At 32.5% G+C, this 21,604-nt stretch overlaps 2 protein-coding genes across 3 annotated transcripts; both read right to left on the bottom strand.

The window, feature by feature from the left end:
* Window positions 1-70: 70 nt before the first annotated feature.
* LOC123672037 (zinc finger protein on ecdysone puffs) lies at window positions 71-12,543 on the bottom strand. Its single transcript, XM_045605990.1, has 7 exons — window positions 12,366-12,543; window positions 11,920-12,250; window positions 8,673-9,027; window positions 6,223-6,445; window positions 4,414-4,816; window positions 4,162-4,354; window positions 71-723 (listed from the first exon to the last, which is right to left on the bottom strand). The coding sequence occupies exons 2-7, from the start codon at window positions 12,238-12,240 to the stop codon at window positions 458-460; spliced, it is 1,761 nt and encodes a 586-aa protein (XP_045461946.1). The 5' UTR covers window positions 12,241-12,250; window positions 12,366-12,543; the 3' UTR covers window positions 71-457.
* A 1,212-nt stretch (window positions 12,544-13,755) lies between these two features.
* On the bottom strand, window positions 13,756-20,232 carry LOC123673022 (arginine kinase-like). Of its 2 annotated transcripts, none has more exons than XM_045607416.1 (4): window positions 19,941-20,230; window positions 14,666-15,101; window positions 14,294-14,514; window positions 13,756-14,202 (listed from the first exon to the last, which is right to left on the bottom strand). In XM_045607416.1, exons 1-4 carry the CDS (start codon window positions 20,209-20,211, stop codon window positions 13,955-13,957), a joined length of 1,176 nt encoding a protein of 391 aa, XP_045463372.1. In that variant the 5' UTR covers window positions 20,212-20,230; the 3' UTR covers window positions 13,756-13,954. The 2 variants fall into 2 exon arrangements, with proteins under 2 accessions (XP_045463372.1, XP_045463373.1); XM_045607417.1 differs by having other exon boundaries at window positions 14,017-14,215; window positions 19,941-20,232.
* Between the last annotated feature and the right edge of the window lie 1,372 nt (window positions 20,233-21,604).

Genomic DNA, 21,604 nt, shown 5'->3' with positions numbered 1-21,604 from the left:
ATCACAGTGAATGACTTTTTTCATTCTGATTTATGAGGAATTAACAACAAAAGAAATAATAAGTCAGAAGCACATTTCAGTTATATTTGTGTAAAGAATTGATCAAAAAAGCAAAATTACGAATACTCATTCCATAAATATGTCACAAAAAATGGATTGATTTAATCCAATAACAAAATTCCTGTCTTTATAGATTGTCAAAATATGTAAGCTCATGTTTACAAGTTTTGACAATTTTACTTCTCTCAGATCTGTTAAAAGCTCAATACAAAAAAGGATTGCAATTCCCATAATATTCTATTCCTTCAAAAGAATATACTTAATTAAAATAATATCTGAAAAATTTGGTAAGGACACACCTATAAATCAAAACCTAAGAAAGTTCATGAGGTTAACTAGAAACTATTCTAAAAAAATGAAGAATCAAGTCATATTATCTATAGGTGAAGTATTCCATTTATTTTTTGGTTTTTTTGCTCTTTGGACCAGCTCCATTTTTCACATTAGTGGTAGCTTGTCTCTTGGGCCTAGCAGGAGTACTTTGTCCAGCAGGCTTGGCTTCTCCCTCAGTAAGTGAAGTATTTTGCTCTTTTACTTCAACTGCTTTATCAACTTCAACTTTTACTTCAGTAGCAGGTTTGTCATCACCATTTGGTTTAAGTTCATCAACCTTCTCCTTCTCTATTTCTTCAGTGCATGCCTCTTCTGGATCATACATATCAGCTGAAAGAGGACATGTTGATTATGATACAATTGCTTTCAAGTTGAATATAATTTGTGGACACCCTAACTAAATAAGAGTAAAAAAAAAAGAATTAAATAATTGTTTAATGAATGAATATCTATTTTTTTCTAATAAACTAACTCAGAACTTTTTGCAGTAAAAATAATAACAGTAAAAAAAATTATTGATACCGTTCCCAGTTTTATTTTTCTACATTAATTTAAAGTTATTTTTTTTATAATTTCATATTACCATCCAACAGCAATGAATAACAATTTTTTACATTGTTAACTTCTTGCAGTTGATAAATTTATTGTTATTGTACCGGGTTTTTCACCATAATTTGACCCCCCCTTTAACTTTGTTACTAGGAGAGGTACAAACAAATTTTTTCTACAAAAGTTTCACGAAATCAACTAGTGTTTTTTAAAATGATTTCACAAAACGAAATATATACAGAGTGGGCCACATATTGATTGCAACTTCAATTTTTCAAATGGAACACCCTGTATATTTTTCTATATTTGACTAGCTCTTTTTCCCCTGATTTCGAATATATAACATATGTTTGGTCTATCTCTCTTATTCTGAGTACCACAGAGTTTCAAATTTTAAGAACCACCTGACATGCTCAGTAATCAGTTTTCAAGTGGTAGGCTGCGAAAACTCAAAATGCCTTTTCGTGAAACTTTTGTAGAAAACATTTGTTTGTACCTCTTTTAGTAACAAAGTTAAAAGGGGGGTCAAATTATGGTGAAAAACCCGGTACATACTTTGATCACACCTGTGTGCTACAAAACGTTTATAAAAATGTCAAATGCCTATTTGATTAGTGCCTAAAAGCAAATGATGGACAATTTCAACATTTCACCCATCACCGATTTTTTTTTACACCAAAACAGAAATTTTCAGCATATTCATAATGAATTGCAAAACTTTCAAAATTTTGTGTCATATGACTTCTGTTGCCATTTAAGATTAATGAGGGGTTTGCCATCACGCTCAAGGGGATAATGGTATATACTTTCACCAATTTGCAATCACAAGATGCCCCCTCCAAATGAATTTACCTATTTTGGTGTTTTCCGGAATTACATATATAATTGCAAAAAATCAGATTGAATGTTTTATGTGGGCTACCTGTATGGGGCGGAGAATTAATTGAAATAGTTTCAGCTAAGCATATATTCACCTTGTTTAGAACATTTAAATCCATAAATTTCCTGCTTTCAATTAATTGACTACAGTGGTAGTGTTACGAATTCATCAGGTAATAGTAATTTACGTAACAAGTCCGGAAAATAGGGTTTTTTTTGGACGAATAGACAAAATTCCAGGACGAGCGTAAGCGAGAAAGTGAGCACTTCTCGGACGGTTGCCGAAAAAAATTATTTTTTCCAAATTATAAGACCTGTTGCTGACCCCAAACTACAAAAACAAAAACGCGATTTCTGAGGATTAATTTTGGGTATTCACCTATATCTTGTAAATAATGCGGTTACTATTAAATAAATCTTTTTTAAATTCCAATTGTTCTTATCAAGTTGATTATGTTCAGTTTGTTTATTTTTCCATTTATTATTATCTTATTGTATATTTGACATTTCTTGTGAAATTATGAGTATTAGCTTATCAAAATACTAATATACTTTCACAAAAATCTGATACTGAGTGCTATTTCAATTCTCTTGTAAGTATGGATTTGTCCACATTATTTACTATTCTTTGCAGGTAAAGAATGATTTTTCAAAATACAGACAACATTTTTACTAAAGAAAAAATCAGAACATTTATAAATTCCAAAAGATTAATGAATTAGTTTTTTCTAAAATCAATTATAGAATGCATTTTCTTAATTAGAGACCAGTGGTATGAATATTTTAAATTACGGTTCGCCATATACTCAGTTCAAATCGTAAATCAGTACTTTAGCTTGAACAAACATTGTCCAAGAAATATTTACCTTTGTTTTGCCAATTATATCATTATTATATCCACAAACTAAAGGTTGCAGCAATTTTAAGTTTCTTTAGGTGGCAACATCATTGTTGAAACATTTGAAACTAAAGGTACTAGGACCTTTAGTTTAAATTACAATATTGTAATAGAAATGTCCACTGTGCACATAAAATATTTCGTATTTTCTCTATATTTCATTACCTCTGTAAGTCTGTACGCCTATGTCGAACTATATGTAACTCGACAAAAAATCTTGGTCCCGTGATGTTTCGAGTTAACGAAAGTCCACTGTATTATATATTTTAATCTCATAGCTGATCTAACCAAAAATGAGTCAACTTGTACACAATGGTTGCCTTTCATTAAAAATAACATGTGTGATTTTATAAAATGGCATACTGCTTAAAATTCCAAACCAAGAAATTAATTAATTTGAACTCTGAAATTATTCATAGAATTGCGGTAGAAAATTTTGTACTTGTGTTTTTAATTTCATGTTGTGTAGTCCTCAAGAAATTAGTTTATTTGAACCTACAATACATTGATGATAATTAGGTATGTTTTTGTTTGAGTTTGTATTCACAAATTAAGAAAAATCAGTTCCTATTGATAGGGATCAAGAATAAACACATATCTCTATACTATTGAAGCAAATAACTCTGCTTTGATATATATAGCAGATCCTTTGATTTGAAATGATATTTTTTTTAGTAATTTAGCGGCTCCAACCAGGACAACATAAAATTACAAACAAAAATTAATTAAAAATACATATTAGTTAAATTACTTTTTATTCATTATCAAACCCATTAAAAAACAATTTCCACTAGGTGTGTCGTATTAAGAAACGATGCCTGGTTAAACATATTTAAATTGAAATGACAAAGGTAAAAAAGAAAGCCCAGTATGTTGGGAATAAAATTAAGAACAGTAGAGCTTCGATTATCCGAACGTCGGTCAACCGAAAGACAGCTTAGCCAAATTCTAGTAAGTAGTAGTGCATGGACATAAGCTAGACCTCACAGCTCAAAGTTTATCGGCAGTACTCTGTTCGTCTTTTCTTGCTGCATAATGCAACATCTACTGAAAATGTATGAATATAAACGTGTTGGTCTTTCCATCAATGATAAATTAATTAAATTATTAGAAGGTAACTTCAGCAGACCTAAATAAAAAAGTTTTTAAAACTTACTGCAGCATAGGTACTTTAAAACCTATTGAAACTACTTATGTTTCTAACATTGGTTTCTTCTTGCCAAGGTAAAAAAGATTTATATTGTTAATAAATATGTTATCATTTAAAACGTATGTTTGAATAAAAGTTTTCAAATCATTTGTCCGAACGCCTAGGCCCCCTAATTAGTTCAGATAAATCGATACTCTACTGTAGGAACAAAACTAACTTCAGTTAATACATAAGTAGTGAGTGTTGGATGTCGATAGATAATAGCTTTTACAATTACTTAGAATTTACTCACAATCATTTACATCTTGTGAATTATCAGCATTTTCTTCATTGGCATCCTCACCATCTTCTTCCTTTACAACTGTCACTTGCTCTTCTTGCTCAGTTTTCTCAGCTTTTTCTTTCTCTTCTTGCAATTGCTTCTGATATTTATTCTTGGCAGCCTCAACAAACTTGAGATAATGCTTCCTCAATTTCAAGTGATTCTAGAATAAGGAATAGATAAAAAAATGTATACATATACATTATAATTTTTGATAAATACCTGAGCGAGTTCTTCAGATGGAAAACTAGTGTTACAAATCTCACACATAAATCCACTGAAGGGCACTAGAGATTTTGACCCTAGAAGTCTTGTTTTACGAAAAGCTGGGATTCTATTCTGCAAATCATGGAGATCATCGTCCAATTCAAGAATTGGGAAATCATCTTCTTGCTCAGTTACTTCATCCATTAATGGCTCCAAATCAAATTCACTGTTATCTTCATCTTTGACAACAACTTGGGCGCCATCACTTTTGCTGTTCTCTTCCATGAACTTAGCAAGTTCTCGTAAATGCTCGGGACTCAAGCGATGATCAACCCATTCCATACGAGATGGAAATTCTTTGACACACATATTGCAATTAGGATGCAAGAATCGCTTAAGTCTTTGATGTCCTTCACTCCTAAAAGTTTAATTAATAATAAAGGCAAAATATTTCATGATATAGAATATTTAATTTAGCAATAAAAAAAACCAGACAATTTCTGAAGTTTCTTAATCTTAAATACAGGGTGTTCCAAATTAAGTCGGCACCAACTCTGTTATTATTGATGCTACGATTTCGGTTAAATGGGCAAACTGGTAGCATTTTTAGTGGCCTTCTCGATGCCGAAAAAAAAAAAAAATTGAGTCGCGTTGTCATAATATTTCATAAAATGATATTTTTTTCAATGAAACACCCTATATTTTTTCATGCATTTCGATTTGTTATAACATTCTCAATAACAAAGCTCATATCACCTTTCTTCCTAAAGTGGAAAATAAGCGACTTATTTGGAAATATTTATTTCTTTCACTAGTACAAAAAATTTCTTTGTTATGGCAAACAAACCTCATGATTGTCAAACACCAATTTTTTGTACTTATACGAATGACAATATTTTGTTATTAATAGCAAAATAAGGCAGTAAAAAGAAAAAATGGCGCTGGGATGTGAACTCGTGAAACCCGCGAACATCATGTCTCACCACTCAATGACACCACTGAGCTATTTGGTATTAATACGATAATTTCCTTCCTAAAGCCATTCCGCTAGCCGCATTCCTTTTATGAATTAATAGAGTCAATAGAAGGGCCCAAATATTCAACAAGAAGGCGGTGATTTTGAGCATTTACTCGATATTTTATAGCGCTTTATCAAATCCGTTATGAATGTTTCCTATTACTACATCTCTTTAATTTTCACCTTCACGAAAAAAATTCAAATGAGCTTTGTTGTTGAGAATGTTATAAAGAATCGAAATGCATGGAAAAATATAGGGTGTTCCATTGAGAAAAATATAATGTTATGAAATATTATGACAACACGACTGTCAATTTTTGTTTTGTTTTCGGCATCGAGAAGGCCTCTAAAAAGGCTACCAGTTTGCCCATTTATCCGAAATCGTAGCATCAATAATAACGGAGTTGGCAATGGTGCCGACTTAATTTGGAACACCCTGTATATATGCAAGATTTGTATTTAGGTTAACAAATTGAATTTGAATCATTTCATCGGCTCTGATTCCAGTTATCGATGGAAAAAAAAAATTGCTATAGTATATCCAAAGTCACTTGGATGAAGACTGAATATTTCAGTTGTCCAAGTTTCCAGAAATTCTTTTGGAGCCAGCGAATTTATTGCCTAAAAATACTTTCAAATAAATCCCGTTATTTAGCGGATCGGGGTATCCACTTCGAAGGGACATCTGGCCAAGCATTTTTATGGACTAGTTCAAGTGACTTTGGATGAACTATACCAAGTCCTCATGTTTCTCATATTCGTTACTTGATTAACAAATAAAAAAAAAATCAATTTGAAGAACTCACTTCCTGTGCGAAATAATCTTTCCAAGAAATTTGAAGTCGCACATATTGCAATGACTTTCCACATCAGCAAATTTGTTACGAATGGGTTTCTTATTCAGACGTTGCATTCTATTCAATTCGATCAACTTCTTTTCCTCTGCCAAACGCATATTCTCACGCAATATGCTAACAGTAATACTCATACTTTCTTCCAAACTCTCCAACATCTGCTTATGAGCTCTTCCTACAAAATAATTAAATCTAACATAACTCAATAGTCAATATGGCAACATTATCAATTTTCGGACATAATGTAGTTCTGAAAAAATTCTAGGGATGTTGCGGAGCTTGGATTCCGATACTTTTGAATCCGAGGCAAAGAAGGAAAGCAGAGGTTAATCGTAGATAACTATGATTAAAAACTAACACCAAGCACTTTGAATTTAAATACATATGAAGCAGTAAATCGCCTATCATAAAAGTGACCTGCAATAACCCCAGTTCGGAATTCCAAGAATTTCTAAACTTCAACAAATTGGGGTTAAATGCATTCGTTTATGACCGTTGAGTTATACAAGCATCAGTTTAGTGAGGCTGAATTTAAAATTGGAAGCAACACTGACGATTCACCAATCTGCACTACAACATTTCGAATTAACCCAATTCTTGGAATTTCAAACTACAGCTGTTTTTGATCACTTTTATGACAGGACGTATGAAAGTTGTATTTGTAAATCTTCATCGTTTATTGGAAACCTGTTTTATCGTTTTTTGGAAGGGTTTATGGGCGTCTTTGGCTGGAAATACTGGAATGATAAGATAATGACAACAAGGGTGCATATATTGGTAGGGGGCGGGGCTCTTTTCATATATTGTCCGGTCTTGAAAAAATATAATTGTATAATTTGCTTTTTTTTGAATTCCCTTGGTATGAATAATGTTTAAAATTGAATAAAATTTCTTTTATTTTTTTAATTTCAATGATTTGGAATAATCAATTTGAATTATTTTTTTAGGGGAATTAAAGAGACAAAATAATGTTTTGGTTCATATTATTTTTAAACTTGAAAGGCATCCCCCATTTGCCTCAGATTTCGGTTCCGATTACAATAAATCATGAGTGGAAACTTCGATTACACACATCCGTTACATCCCTAAAAAATTCTAGCACAAAATGGAAATTCAGTATAAGCATAATTTGATAGTAGCACAGATGCCTTTCACAATTATTCAGAAATATGATAAACATGAGAGTTTGATGTTCGAAGATCATCATGTTTACGGAAGAACAAACAGAATTGACAGATCAGTGAATCAAGCCTTATTTTTGAGATCATTCTCGATTCAAAATTCGAAAATTACAGACATCGTGACTTAGGGTGAAAATATAGTGACGCATCGCATCAAGCAGGCATCAGGGACACCACATAGTGAGGATTATATGAAAGTAGTTGTAAGATTTGAGTATCTATAGTCATAAGAAGGTGTTGGAAATAGGAAGTAATGAATTATTTAAAATGTTTTCTAATAGTGAATGCGACGTAGACACAAGTACAGCAGTAAAATGTGTTCACCCGGTGAACCGATTACGGAGGCAGTTTGGCGAATATCATCGACTTTTTACTGAACTGAAACAATTTCCTGACAAATTTCGAGAATACGTGAGAATGTCTTTACAAACATTCACATATATTTCAGAATTCAAGAACGCCGTTTGAAGACATGCTGCAATTTACACCAACAACCCATCGATATAGAGGAAAGACTTGTGATTACATATCTGTTGTGATGTCTCCTATCTCTTTTATTCCATATTGCAGGTCGAATGAATATTTCAGTTATAAAATTTTCTTTTTTACATTTCAATACCAAAATATAATTTTAATTCACCTCTTCTCATTTTTAACTTTACTATTTTTTACTACGACACTGATTAACCACAAAATCGTTAACATGACCTTGAGAGCATATTTAGAGTTTCGGGCTGTATGCCTACAGAGAGTTCTGAAAATCATATCGATTCCTCAGGAACAGCGAGGCTCGATGCTTCACTATGAACGGTCTAGTTCATTTACATGTATTTGAGATATCTGTTCTGAGAACCGATTGCTCAAAAAATTTCTTTTCCAAAACCTTTAATGAAACAAATATTCCTCACAGCTAACTTCTCAATGATCGGAGATTGTTTTAATGTAGAAGTGAAAACAATGACCCCCCCTTAAATTTGACGTGATCTTTACGGAACATCCTGTATATATCTATATATACACACACACAGTTCTGTGGTTTGCACATTAGATGCATAAAGGAAGGAATACTCAAAAACTGTAGACACTCGGTCAATACTTTTCTTGAATTTTTAATAATAAAATGTTGAAGTTAATTAGCAATGATTTTATGAAATTTGGCGTCAGTGCTAAAATTCTTAGTCGAATTAGCAAGAAATAATAAATATATTATTATGAACTCACCCTTAACATGTTTCTCAAAACTTTCCCCATCCCACATATCTTTACTGCAAACGAAGCAATGTAAAAGATGCTGTGGAATACCAGTGAATTTTCCTTCCTTGTCCTTTTTTTTAGACTCGTCATTTTCGTCTTTCATTTCTTGATCCTGATTTTCATCAAGTGTATTCTTCTCTTCCTTCCAGTCTCTTTTCTTCTCATCTTCTCCTTCATCAGTGGATAAGTCAACAGAATCATTTGCCTTCTTCTCTTCCTTCTTTTTCTCCTCTACTTTCTTAGGTGTGACGTTTTTGTTCTTGATCTGGTTTCTATTACGATTACGACCTTGCTGATAATCGCGCCATCCACCACGACTATTCTGTATAATCAAATTGTAATTAGTTTCACCATTTCATTGAGAAAAATTCAAATACAAAAAAATTCTCTCATTGATAAATGTAAACATCCATAAACACTATGATTTAATTTGAAATATTTGTAAGCTTATTACCAAATTTTGGTTATACATATAATATCCAAAATGACCAAAATTCAAAGTCTTCTTCAAGAATGAAAAGTAGTAATGGAAATCGTATTTATCTCTTTGATTTTCCCAATAAATAACATTTTATTGTTTTGTATAATCTACATATTTTTCCTCAAGAAAGAAAAACTCATAGTAAAAGTTTAGAAAAGAGAACATGAGAAATATCAATTAAATTTTTTTTTATCAATACCTATCTGCGGGATTCGAACCCACGAAATTCGGATCAAAACCCCAAAATTTCAAGATCCTTTGAAAAATGATCTATGCTCTCAAACTATGAGGATCGATATGTCAGCAAACCGATTCATGGAAAAAATTTCATCCAAATAGCCGAAAAAAAGACTTCAAATAAAGTAAGAATCTTTTAATTGAGTTTTTTGCTTCCGAGTCCACTGAAGATAGTGGAACCTCAGCCATACCAGTAAGGGGAGTGTGTTCAGCAGGGGCGAACGTGAAATTCCAGGTATTTTTTTTTCTCGCCTTCTAATTGTCCGATTTTGATGAAATTTGGAGGATATGGATGTTCAGGTTGAAACGGTGAATATTTCATAGGAATTCTAGATTTTATTTTCAATATACGGTGCGTTACGTATACATAAATTAAAATTTTTCGGTAGATGTGTTACAAGAGCCAAACACATCTTATTTTAGACAGCCAACTTTTTAGGGACTAAAGGAAAAGAAGCATAGTGCCACACCCATTTTTGTTGTTAAGCAATGTCTTTAAGTTATTAAGAAAAAAGTACTTTTCTCAACTGGGACCTCTAAACTGGATTTCTCCCTATTTCTTTTTATAAATATTTTTTTTGGATCGCCTATACAGCAACATGCATATTTCAATTACCTACATATCAAGTAAATTGAATGAATAATGGATCCAGCTACTCATGAAAAAGCCATCTTCAATATCAACTCAAATAAATTAAATTAAAGTCAGAATTTCTCCCAATTTAAGTGAACAATGTTCTAAATTAATCATAGGAAATTGTCCATTCTACATAATTAAATGATTTTTGTATATTCCATTCAAGTCATGAACTAGAATAACTAAAACTGTAAAAGACAATAATATTTTTCAATGAATTCAAATATTGAGAATATATCAGAACGGTTGATTAGCCATTAAAAGGCTTTTATATTAAAAATTCCTGAACTAAAATGATCAAAAATATCAATTAGTCAGATGATGCCATCTCATAATTATAGTTGTTTAAAAAATTGATTGTAAAGAATCCTTTGTCGCAATAAATACCGACAAATGAATTGTATTGAGAATAGAACACCACAAAAATTTGGATCCAGTTTGTTTGAACTTAAAGTATTAGCTTCCTTGCTACTTTGGCACAGCAGGAGATTTAAAACCAATCTCATTCAACAAACCTACATCTTGCTTCATGAGATTATTCTCTTCAAGAAAATATATGTATGGGTGATAAATCACCATAGAGAATCAGAACTTACCAGTGATTTGTAAAACTAGACATATACACTGAAATAATGGCTAAACAAAATACTTTCAATAAAGCAGTCTTAATCTATACAGAAATGTTCAGAACCTCTGAAAAAACTTGGTGACATATAAAATGAAGAGAAAAAATGTGTTGAAAACAATTGATAGCATAAAAAATATAAATTCAGCTTTCAACACAAGCATGAATTGAAGTGGCATTTTTAAACATTTAATTGGAAATATGAGCTTATGCTAATTTTGATGTTCCAAAAAATAAAGCAAGAGAATATCAAGACAAGAAAGTTAAAATAAGAAGAAAAGTATACCAATGACAAACTAGTAACAGATACATTAAATTCCACCAAAGGTAGATATTCATTTGATGCAAAAGTGCTGAAAAATTAACTTGATTTTAATTGCTACTAATTTTTACAATCCATTAACAGAAAATATCTTGTATCTTAATATGAAGAAATTTGAAGATTAGAATAGTAATTGTTCAAAGATTATGATAGGATATAATTTTCTAGAAAATAGCAAGGTTATTCAATTATGCACTTAAGGATTCATTAATATTTCAAAATGGTTATTGTACCATTTCTAGTTGGACTGTATAGTACATAAGAAAGGGGTGAAAATAGAAAACTTTTGCATCAAACAAAGGAATTTCCAGGAAAAAAAATTGTATAAGAAATTCACCAGAATTGAATTAGAGCTAAAATATCCAAGACAAGAAAAATTGCCACAGGAATTTCAAAATACAAAGTTCATTTAATAACGAGATTATCATGATTTACAATAAGAAAAATAAATTTAAATTTAAGAACTATCATGTTTTAGAAACCTCAGGATGTTGATATTATTATAACAATTTAAATAATAAGCAGTACCTATATCAATTTCACCTTATATCTATCTCATTACAAAAATTAATGTATATATAAATTATTACGAGTAATGATCTGCTTCCAATCACATAGCTTTCATTACATTGGATAAACATGAAGAAAAAACAATCATTCATGGGATATGCATTAGTGCTTGCTTTGAGATATCCAAAAAAAATTACTCTTGGATGAAGTTGTAATATAAAGGACACTTTATAGACAAACTAAATTGTATGGCTAATGGATACAATTGGCCATAACATAAGAATTAGATCATAGAGATTGGACCGGTCTGACATAAGAAAATAAAATTGAAAATATCGGACCTGGTAGAGACATGATATCCAAGTAACTTGAATTAATGGAAGAATAGTGTAAAATTCATACCTTGTTATAAGGCTCAGGGCGTCTAAAATCAGACCGACCTCTATTGCCAAATCGACCAAGATCTCGGTCTTGGTTATAAGCAGGAGCAGCATTCAAAGAAAGTAATGACGGTGGATTATTCATTGGTTGCTGCTGTGGCTGCAGTAGACTAGTAATAGCAAGAGCAAGCTGTTGGGGGTTTGATAATGGATTCATGAATCCCTGATTAATGTCATTGGACATATTTCCTTGCCAAGGATTAACGTTGCCTTGAAACGGCTGCTGAGAAAAAGAGCGATTTCCGCTTCTATTGCCCATTCCCATGAGTCTTCTGTTAGCCATGACTAGTGAACTACACGAGAAGAAATCAAAAAAATTATTATGGTTACGATTGGAAGAAATGAAATCGAAACGCCAATAGAAAAGTGTCCTTGTGTATTTACTACTATAATTATCTAAATACTCACTTATTCACCAAATATTAATAAATATTTCACAAAAAATCACAATAATCGATTCACAACAGTAGAAATCAAAAAGTTCAATAGGACGCCGGGCCGGAATTCTTCCTACCAAGCTTCAAATGATGCTGACAAAATGGAGGATTTTCGATTTCTCAATTCTCATAGGGGAATTATCAAAGAGACTGCGTCATTGCAAAACGATCACAGAAAACTATAGAGATAGCGTCAATTTCCCGACATGGTTGCCATGTTGCTTCATTGAAAATACCCCAGATGATGCCAAATACTTAATAGTTGAAAATATGTCTTGGGTAGAACAATTCTCTGACCTAGTTTGATATAATGTTCACATTAAAATTATTTAACATTGCTTGGGTGGGCTTAAAGGTGGTACACCAGATTATCATTAAGTAAAATGGAACTCGTAGAATTGCTTCTGTGCTTGAAATGTCCAATCTATTTCTCAACTTATCTAATAATGTTAACTGAAAAAAATGTTTTTTTACAGTTGCATTTGAGAAATGGGAGTTTAAGCAAGATTGGATATTTGTCCATCGTGGCTTTTTTAGAGCGTTTTTATATAAAGAAACCACAATTCGAAATTCTTCAAGTCTGTTTTAATCTATATGATGGAGAGCCTCGCATTCACTTTCAAGAAAATCCCCATGTGCGTACGGGTTCACATCTAATTCGTTATTACATAATTTTATGCAAGAGTTGTTTATTTCCATTAATGAATAGTAATGAAGTTAAGCGATCAATCCGACATATAAATAATATTAAATTTGATTATTTTTTTTCCCCAAAAATCTCCATGAAAAAATTTAAACCCTTCAAAAATACCCTATAGAATACTGTCCCCCAAATTTTCCCATGTCCAAAAATCCCACTAATTTAGGGGACAATATCCCAACATGACAACCCTGCTTTCCGATGCCTTTTCGAACCTTACAGAAATATTTTATTTGTTTATTTACAGATGGCGCGGCCTATTATTGATTTGTGGATTTTCGTAATTATTACACAGTCTCCATTTTAATCATAATTTTAATGAATTTTACTTACCAATGAAAATAAGACTACTCTGTGCGTATGATATGACATAATTGACATATGAAAATGAAGAAGAAAAGCCGACTTTAAATTCAGAAGTAAAAATTTGAAATTATTTTGATTAAATAAATGTGTGCATTACACCGTAGCTGAGGGGATTCACTACAAACCTGTTACAATGCATTTAACGGAATTGAAAATTTCTGGAGATTTAAGGCCACATCAGAATGAATTACACCATTTGGCACAAATGGCTGGACTCAATATGAATCCAAGAATTTTTAGGTGATAATGTTTTTTATCTTGAACTCATAAAAGTATTTAACAATAATACCATTCCAGGATAATCATTGAAATGTTAAATATTGGTGTTGATGCTAGAACTATATATGGCCTCTTCAGAACTGCACTAAAAGGCAGAAGGAATACTTAATATGCTACTGAGATAATAATATTCAAAAACACTGTGATTTAAATGGTTTCTTTATTCAGCTTTTATAAAATAAAATTATGAAATCTAGATGTAAGTAAAAATTTTATCATGGCAGAGATTGTTCTACCCTCAATATTTCTAGAATGCCATCCTGCATTTCTCTTATTGCATCTGCTTCAGTCAAACCAAGTCTTCTTTTGTTAGAAATATCAAAAATTCCATCTTCAGATTCGGTATGTTCTCCTCTAGTACCACGAACTTGTAGATGATATCTTTGAGCTATAGAATCAAGTTTGTTATTGTCAGATGAAAGTTTTGGAATCTTGATGTGTACTGATGCTCTAATTGTTGTACCTTGAAAATTTCACTGAGATTATCAATTGAATTATTTCTTATATATTATGGAAGGTATTTGATCAAATGAGGTGGGCATAGTCAAACTCACCCAAATTGGTAGGACAAAATGTTAAAAATCCAAACCTTGGGCTTCTAGCAAATTTTATATTTTGCTCAAGATAGTACACTCCTTCTATCATTCTTTTGTAAACACTAGCCATATCACCTCCTGGTTGCATTGATATTATTCTCAAATGATCTTCTTCATTTACCCAAACTAAAAATGTTTTATTGTGATTCATGTAGATTCCTCTTCCTTTGGGCCAAAACCTACGTAATGATCAATGTGAATAGAAGATTTGTATTACTATTATTAACAATGATTCCATATCCAGAGATATAAAAACGAAAAGAAAGCAGGTGTTATCTTCAACTATTTGAAAAATATGGTCTACCTATATTAGTACATACAAACAAGTACCTGCAAGCATTAGCAGCCTTCAGAAATCTATCTCCTTCCTTAAATAAAAAATGGTCATCAATTAATTGATTTTGCTCTTCTTTGGACATTGTTGTTAAATCTTTATATTCCCCCTCAAGTTCACCTTCCATAGTTCGAAAAATTTTAATCATTTGTTCTTCGATTTCCATATAGTTATCTTCTGTTAAGCATGGATTAAATGGATATCCCTCTATTGATCTACCACACCGCACTCTAGTGGATATAATGTGTTCACCATTTGGGTCTAAATCTTCTAGATTGCTGATATCTCCCCAATCTAGTTTTGGATGTTTGTCTTCTGGACCGAAACCGCCATGATAATCTTGTATTATTGAATTGAAGAGTGAAGCAAATACAACATAAGCTTCAGGATCAGGGGCATATATTCCTACCCCAGAATCATGATTGACTAAACCTAAAATTAAAAAATTGTGGAAAGAAAAAGAACAATTTCGTCGATTGAAATTATTGGCAATGGTCAGACTAGATTCAATTTGTCTCCCCCTGATATCAGGATGTATTCTGCATAATGTGCTCATCTTGAAATACTGCGTTTGGTATATGTCACACCATTCGCACAATTTCAACAGTAAGGCCCATAAGCGTTCGGCAAATCACACCGTTTGCACAGTCTGCACTGTTCTGCGTTTGGTAAATGTTAACCGGTTACACCGTTGCTCAACCTTTCACACTGTCTAGATAGGCGGAGAAAACGGGGCGAACTGTGGGCCATAGATTACAATAATATTAACAAAAATGAAGAAAAAAAGTACGCCAAATTCTGTGGGATAGGAATTTTTGATTTCAATAAGTTATATTAAACACAAATAAGTTTTATAATTAGGACAATACAAATGAAAATTGGAGGCTTCTCAATAAGGAATAAATAGATTTTTATAGAGGAGACTAAACCGAGTACACCAAATAATATAATTGATGCATTTTTTGATTATATTAAATTTCTCTTGAAAATTTATAGCTCGAATTTAGCTTTGAACCTAAAAATCATAATTGGTTTGAAAATAGGTGACATGCATTGGTTATCTTTGAGCATCATGCACGAATCTGAGAATTTTTGGAAAAACGATAATTATGAATTATAAGCTTATTATGCAAAATCACTTCATATATTTAGAGTTTTTTCTTATGTTTGTATATGTTGAAGGAAATTAGGAAATGAATATTATTATTGAAAATAAATATTTATTTTACAAAGTACATAATTGTAACTCAGCGAATAAATCTTTCATACATGTTCACCCTGTATCTCTAAAACGAAGCTCGTTAGGATATATGTGTATATGAACTTTTTTTCATGAAAACAGTTGTTCTATCCGACGCCAAAGTTATTGAACTGAAATCTGGACCAACCTGAATTTTCATAATCGCGGAGGAGAAAGATTTTAATGTCTGCCAGGTCGAAGAAACCGACGAATCGGTCTGCCCTTAGAAATATATCAAGCTTCTGATACTCCAAAGAATAATATACCTAAATTTCAAGTTTCAGTTTCGTTTTTGAACAGCTACAAGAGTGTATTTTGATATATTAAATCGGCAGCTTTCCTAAAATAAATTTTTTGTTCATGAAATTTTCCCACCTGTCGGTCTTCACTACAGCTGAGGCCACCGCAACCGCGCTTAGCTAAACCCTATTATATGGTCGGTACGTACAACAGACTCATTGAGGAAATTTTGGGCTTTCCTAAAATATGTGTGGTCTGCCGTCCACTGGCTCTTAGACTATTTACGCAGTGGGAATTGATGATCAAGAACAATATAATGAAACAAATTATTAATGTATTCGAATAGGTGTATTTCAAATAGGCAAAGCATGCAATTAGTTTACGATTCCCCTATTTTGCCTTACCAAGCCTGTATTGATACTTATAGTGGTATTTTTGTATTGAAATTTATGACATGCAGAAACTTTAAAGTCTAATATCTCGGAAATAAAGCCATATCCAAAAATTTTATTTACGTTTTTTTAGCAAAGCTAGATCCTCTTCGCCCGGTTAAGATATGAGGTTCATCCCATGGTTTTTCACTCATAGCTGTACAAGTACAACTCGTTTCTCTCACTTGGACAAAATTTTCCCTTCTACCCCAAAACTATAATTTTCCTGACCTAACTCTAATCCGTACCAACTTTTGTTCAGACTTTCTCCCTTGTTCTTTTTCCTTTTCTCGAAACTGATCTCTAATAGAGGGGACTAGCAAAGGGAATTAAAGCAATTCCGCATGCTATTTATAAAAATTTACGTAGAAAAAATATTCAGTTCGAAGTTATTAAATCAAATACGCATTTGGACTTTTCGAAGACAAATTTGAACACCGTTTAACTACTCAATTCATGAGGCATTTGTGTGTGGTACATTGCTTCGTTTAAACCACCATCACAGAAGAAGTCCGCCGATTATCCTGCACCACACATCAACAAACCAAAGACGTTAAAATGCTCAACCAGACGCAGCCAGTGTGGGTTTTCGATACTCTAATAATGCATAATTACGTCGATAAATGACTCTATGCTTTGTAAAGCTTGATTCAGAAAATAAAACGAAAAGAAAGGGTGCATTCTGTGGCGGCTCGTGGAACTCAAAACAAACGCAAAGAAGAAATAAATTTCGACGCCACCTTGGTATCTGAAATACCTGAAATATTATTCCTTGACGGATTGACCTTTTTTATGGAGGTCATGGCCAATAGCCTTACTAAAACCATTTAAAAAACTTTTAAACTCTAATATTTATTTTCAAGCACAAAAACTTATAACTAAAAAACAATATTGTGTAACAAAAATAAAGTTTTCTGCTTCTTTGGGGTAGAATAATAAGTTATCAAATACAAAATAATTTCATTATTATACTGAAAGGATCTCGAGAACTATAAGACTAGAAAAAAAATCTTCAAGGACCCCCGATCACTTTTTTCGAAATAATTAGATATCAGAAAGCAGGCCTTAGATATCTTGATTACTCGAAGAAAGTTGGGATACCCTATATTTTTCAACGCAGTTTTTTTAGGCTCAGGTTTGTCGAAAAGCATCATGCGCAATTTTGGTTTCGTCGATTCCGATCCGGTAATTTCGATGTCAAAGATGCACCACGCTCTGGAAGGCCAATTGTCGAAAATGTCGATAAAATTTGTCGAGTCCGACCGTCATGTAGGCACTGTTTCGATTATACAAGAGCTAAATATCGCACAAAAATCCGATGGAACCATTTGCATAAGGATGGTCTCAAGAAGAAGCTTGATGTATGGGCACCACACGAGGTAACGAAAAAAAACCTCATGGACCGAATTTCCATGAATCGCAACAAAATCGTACCATTTTCGAAGCGCTTTGTGATTGGTGATGAATTTTATTTTTGAAAACTTTACCACCCTGTATCTCAAAAGGTAAGATGTTTAGGACATATGTTCATATGAAGTATTTTTCTTAAAATGGGCCCAAAAATCACCCTCATAAATATTGATATATTCAATTAGGAAACACCCTGTATATTTGAGCCACATATATGGAAAGTTCAAACTATCACAAAACGGTCAAAGCTATGCTGGCAAATTCATTGATCTTCCCGATTACCACGAATTCCTCTGAAACTATGGTCATGGGTGGAACATAGGACGAACACTTCCGTTTTACAAGAATTCCAGATCAAAAATCGTCTATTGGGTTAAATTAATAAAGCATATCGCAGCTACTTTGGACATATAGTAAGAAGAACGGGGAAATGGAAAAGACCCAGAGGAACGTCTCCAATGAGGTGGTCGGATAGATTGAAGGAAATGAACGGGCATTCAATACACGAAACAATACATCTGGCACAAGATAGAATTGCATGGAAGCAGCAAATTCGAACACATACCGGACAGTATTCAGTTTTTTTCAAAATTTCGAACTGCAGGTTCTTGGATTTCCTTGAAGGAGGCTCTGTTATTCCTCTCAGGCATCTTTTCAATTTCATATGAAATCGTTTTTTTGAACTTGAAACCACCTTATCCAATTTATCATAGGACGTCTTGTCGATTTCATAAAAAAAATTGAGGAGCACCTTATTGATGCGGAATGCAGTCAACCAGCAGTTAGGGACAAAAGTAGCGATTCATGTAAGAATCGCTATGAAGTAGAAAAATTATAAAGGGAAGTATGTGGGGCTGAAAAAAGAAGTATGGTAGGTTGAAATTGTATTTATTCTATCTTCCAATCCAACCACGTAAAATACATTCTTTCAATTGTAAAATTGAAACAGAATTCTTTGAATAGTTAAGTAGGTACCTTCTACACGTGAATATCATACATAGAGTTGAAAGTGACAAAGTTAATAATTAATTATTCTGATGAGTAGGTATAATTTTGCAGGGCCCGCTTTGCTGGTATTTTGCCGCTCCGGCAAAATACCAGTCGGCGCCCTTGCCAATAGTGGCAATTGGTTGATTATTTCAAATAAATTATGGGGTTTCACCACATTCTGTTAACGTCCCGGATGCATTTTTCCGTATCCTATGGGGCTAGCGCAACCAGTTGCTCTAATCCATTAGGGAACGGAGAGTCGCGAGACAACTTCGTTCCCTATGTGGCTAGCGCAACTCGTTGAATTTATTAACCATGATTTCTGCGTGCATGCAAAAAAAATTGTGCATATACACCTATATTTTTATAATTATGTTTAAAATGATAATTAAATTTTTTTCTTGAGATCAGGCATATTTTAGTTGGGTTTTTATTTAATTTCTCAATTTTGCTCTCTCATTTAATAGGTTCTGCATTTATAATTCTCTAGATCATTCGGTAGTTTATTTCTCTCCACGATACATTGGTAACACACTTTAATTTTTTTATTCTTCTATGAATAGTTGGTTTATGCAAAAAAAATAAATAGTATTCGATATTGAGATTTCACGTTAACCTGTTAACTTCAATAACATTTGATTTCAACTGTAGGTATGAAAGTAAATGAAAGCCGGCATTCATATTGAACGAGGTATCCTGTGCAAAATTATTTGAATATCTAATTTTTGAGAATTACAATCCCCATTATTATACTCTACCTACAAAAATTTTATTGAATAATTTAAAATTTCAATTTGATCCGTTCTTTTCCATTAGAATTTAATTAGACTACATATTTGGCTGGTTTGGGGTTTCAGTTGATTAAATTACTTGAAAAAAGTCAGTTATTTTATTCTTCTCCCGAAAATTTCAATCTATCTCCGATTTGCTGCATTTGATATTTAGAAAAATAAATGTTACCTGACTGTATGCAATCTAATAAAGTCGAACCGAAAGAGGTTTTCTTCTGTTTCAATTCATCGAACACTTGTTTTGTTAAATATTTCTTCAGAAGCGATGTCGAATTTGATCCGGATAATTTTTGAAAACCATCTTCTAGGGAGCGTAGCACATCAGGACTGACTTTTATGAGGCCACATTTGATATTACACTTTTTGCATCTTTCTTGCTGATCCATTAAATGATTTGACAATTTGAATAATTTAGATCTCAACCGAGAAAAAATTGACATTCATACAAATTTATTTTTGTATTATTTGATATCTCATTAAATTTCTGTGAAATCTATTTCTTATGATGTTTTAAGGAAAATAAAGATTTTTTACTGCTTGAGGTTGGAGCATAAAGTAATAAACATGTTCGTTACTCTGAGAAATTTTTTTTTCTTTTCGATTCTACAAATACGTAGAGTATTATAAGACTTTTTGCGGTTTGGACCAAAAATGTACAGGTGTTCATAAAAAGATCATGAACTTGGACAACTCAAGATTTTCAAATTAGAACCTATATTTTTTATTACTTCAGTCGATTCTACGTACACAAATAGTGGGGGTTACTTAACCAAATCCTAAACCCTATACCTAAAATGAATACTTCAAGAGTTATCGAGGAAGGACCTTAAATGAGGAAAAACCACAATTTATAACTGTGTGAAGTAGTCTGTGACTTCCGGAAAACACATAAAGAATCAAAAATTCGATATTTTGATAATTTCAGTTTCTTTCTGTGATTTCACAGTCACAGACTACTCCACACAGTTATAAATTGCGGTTTTTCCTCATTTAAGGTTCTTCCTCGATAACTCATTTTAGGTATAGGGTTTGTCTTAGTAACCCCCACTATTTTTGTGAGTAGAATCGACTGAAGTAATAAAAAAAAATAGGTTCTAGTTTGAAAATATTGAGTTTCGATGAATATGAGTTGTCCAAGTTCATGATCTTCTTATGAACACTCTGTCCATTTTTGGTCCAAACCGAAAAAAGTCTTATAATACTACGTATTTGCAGAATCTGCACTGTGATTTATCAAGTCCAGTGCATTCAACAGCGCTGACTTCGAGAATTCTCCCTCGGGAATTTCAGTATATATCTGTTGTGAAAAACAACGTTTCAATATTCTGGGAGCTAATCTAGACATCAAAATAAGTAAAAAGTTTCATATAAACATAGGTCCGCAAATGAGCCGGTTTGGAGATTCGAGCGATTTTCTGTTTTCAAAACGCAACCGAATACGATAAACTACAAAAGTCCAAAGGATTCAAATCGGGAGGTCTAGCGGCTCATGGCACAGGTCCTCCCCGTCCTATCTAGAGAAGAGCGATATTTCACGAACTGTGATTTAATCACTGATATCAGAATGTTACAGGTAGTCACGGTTCCGAAAAACGAATATAGAGCGTGATGGGATCACAGTTTGAACATTTCACAGATCTTTTCAGGGCATTTCATCGTCCGTTGCAATCGTAAATTATGAAGACAGCCTGATGTTTTTATTGCTTAAGAACCTAGTTAAACAATAAATACTTGCTACAAACAAATAATAACTACTGAATTACTGCATAATTGGTGGTGGCAATAAAATTCTAATTTTATGCTTATCTTTGATAAACAACCCCAAAGAAATTC

Source organism: Harmonia axyridis, chromosome 2 (genome assembly GCF_914767665.1).
Source record: "Harmonia axyridis chromosome 2, icHarAxyr1.1, whole genome shotgun sequence".
Lineage (NCBI taxonomy): Eukaryota > Metazoa > Arthropoda > Insecta > Coleoptera > Coccinellidae > Harmonia > Harmonia axyridis.
Note: the sequence above shows the minus strand (reverse complement) of the source record. Positions and strands in the feature narration are given on the sequence as shown.

What these genes read in the sequence shown, in the direction of transcription:
- LOC123672037 (XM_045605990.1), bottom strand. Translation starts at nt 12,240, where the DNA reads ATGGCTAACAGAAGACTCATGGGAATGGGCAATAGAAGCGGAAATCGC. An exon ending in TTTTGAGAAACATGTTAAGG is followed by an intron (nt 6,446 to 8,672) that starts GTGAGTTCATAA and finishes ATTATTTTGTAG; the next exon opens with GAAGAGCTCATAAGCAGATG. An exon ending in TTCACAAGATGTAAATGATT is followed by an intron (nt 724 to 4,161) that starts GTGAGTAAATTC and finishes GTCCTCTTTCAG; the next exon opens with CTGATATGTATGATCCAGAA.
- LOC123673022 (XM_045607416.1), bottom strand. Translation starts at nt 20,211, where the DNA reads ATGTCAATTTTTTCTCGGTTGAGATCTAAATTATTCAAATTGTCAAAT. An exon ending in ATTAGATTGCATACAGTCAG is followed by an intron (nt 15,102 to 19,940) that starts GTAACATTTATT and finishes TTTTAATTTTAG; the next exon opens with GTTTAGTCAATCATGATTCT. An exon ending in ATTTTGTCCTACCAATTTGG is followed by an intron (nt 14,203 to 14,293) that starts GTGAGTTTGACT and finishes GAAATTTTCAAG; the next exon opens with GTACAACAATTAGAGCATCA.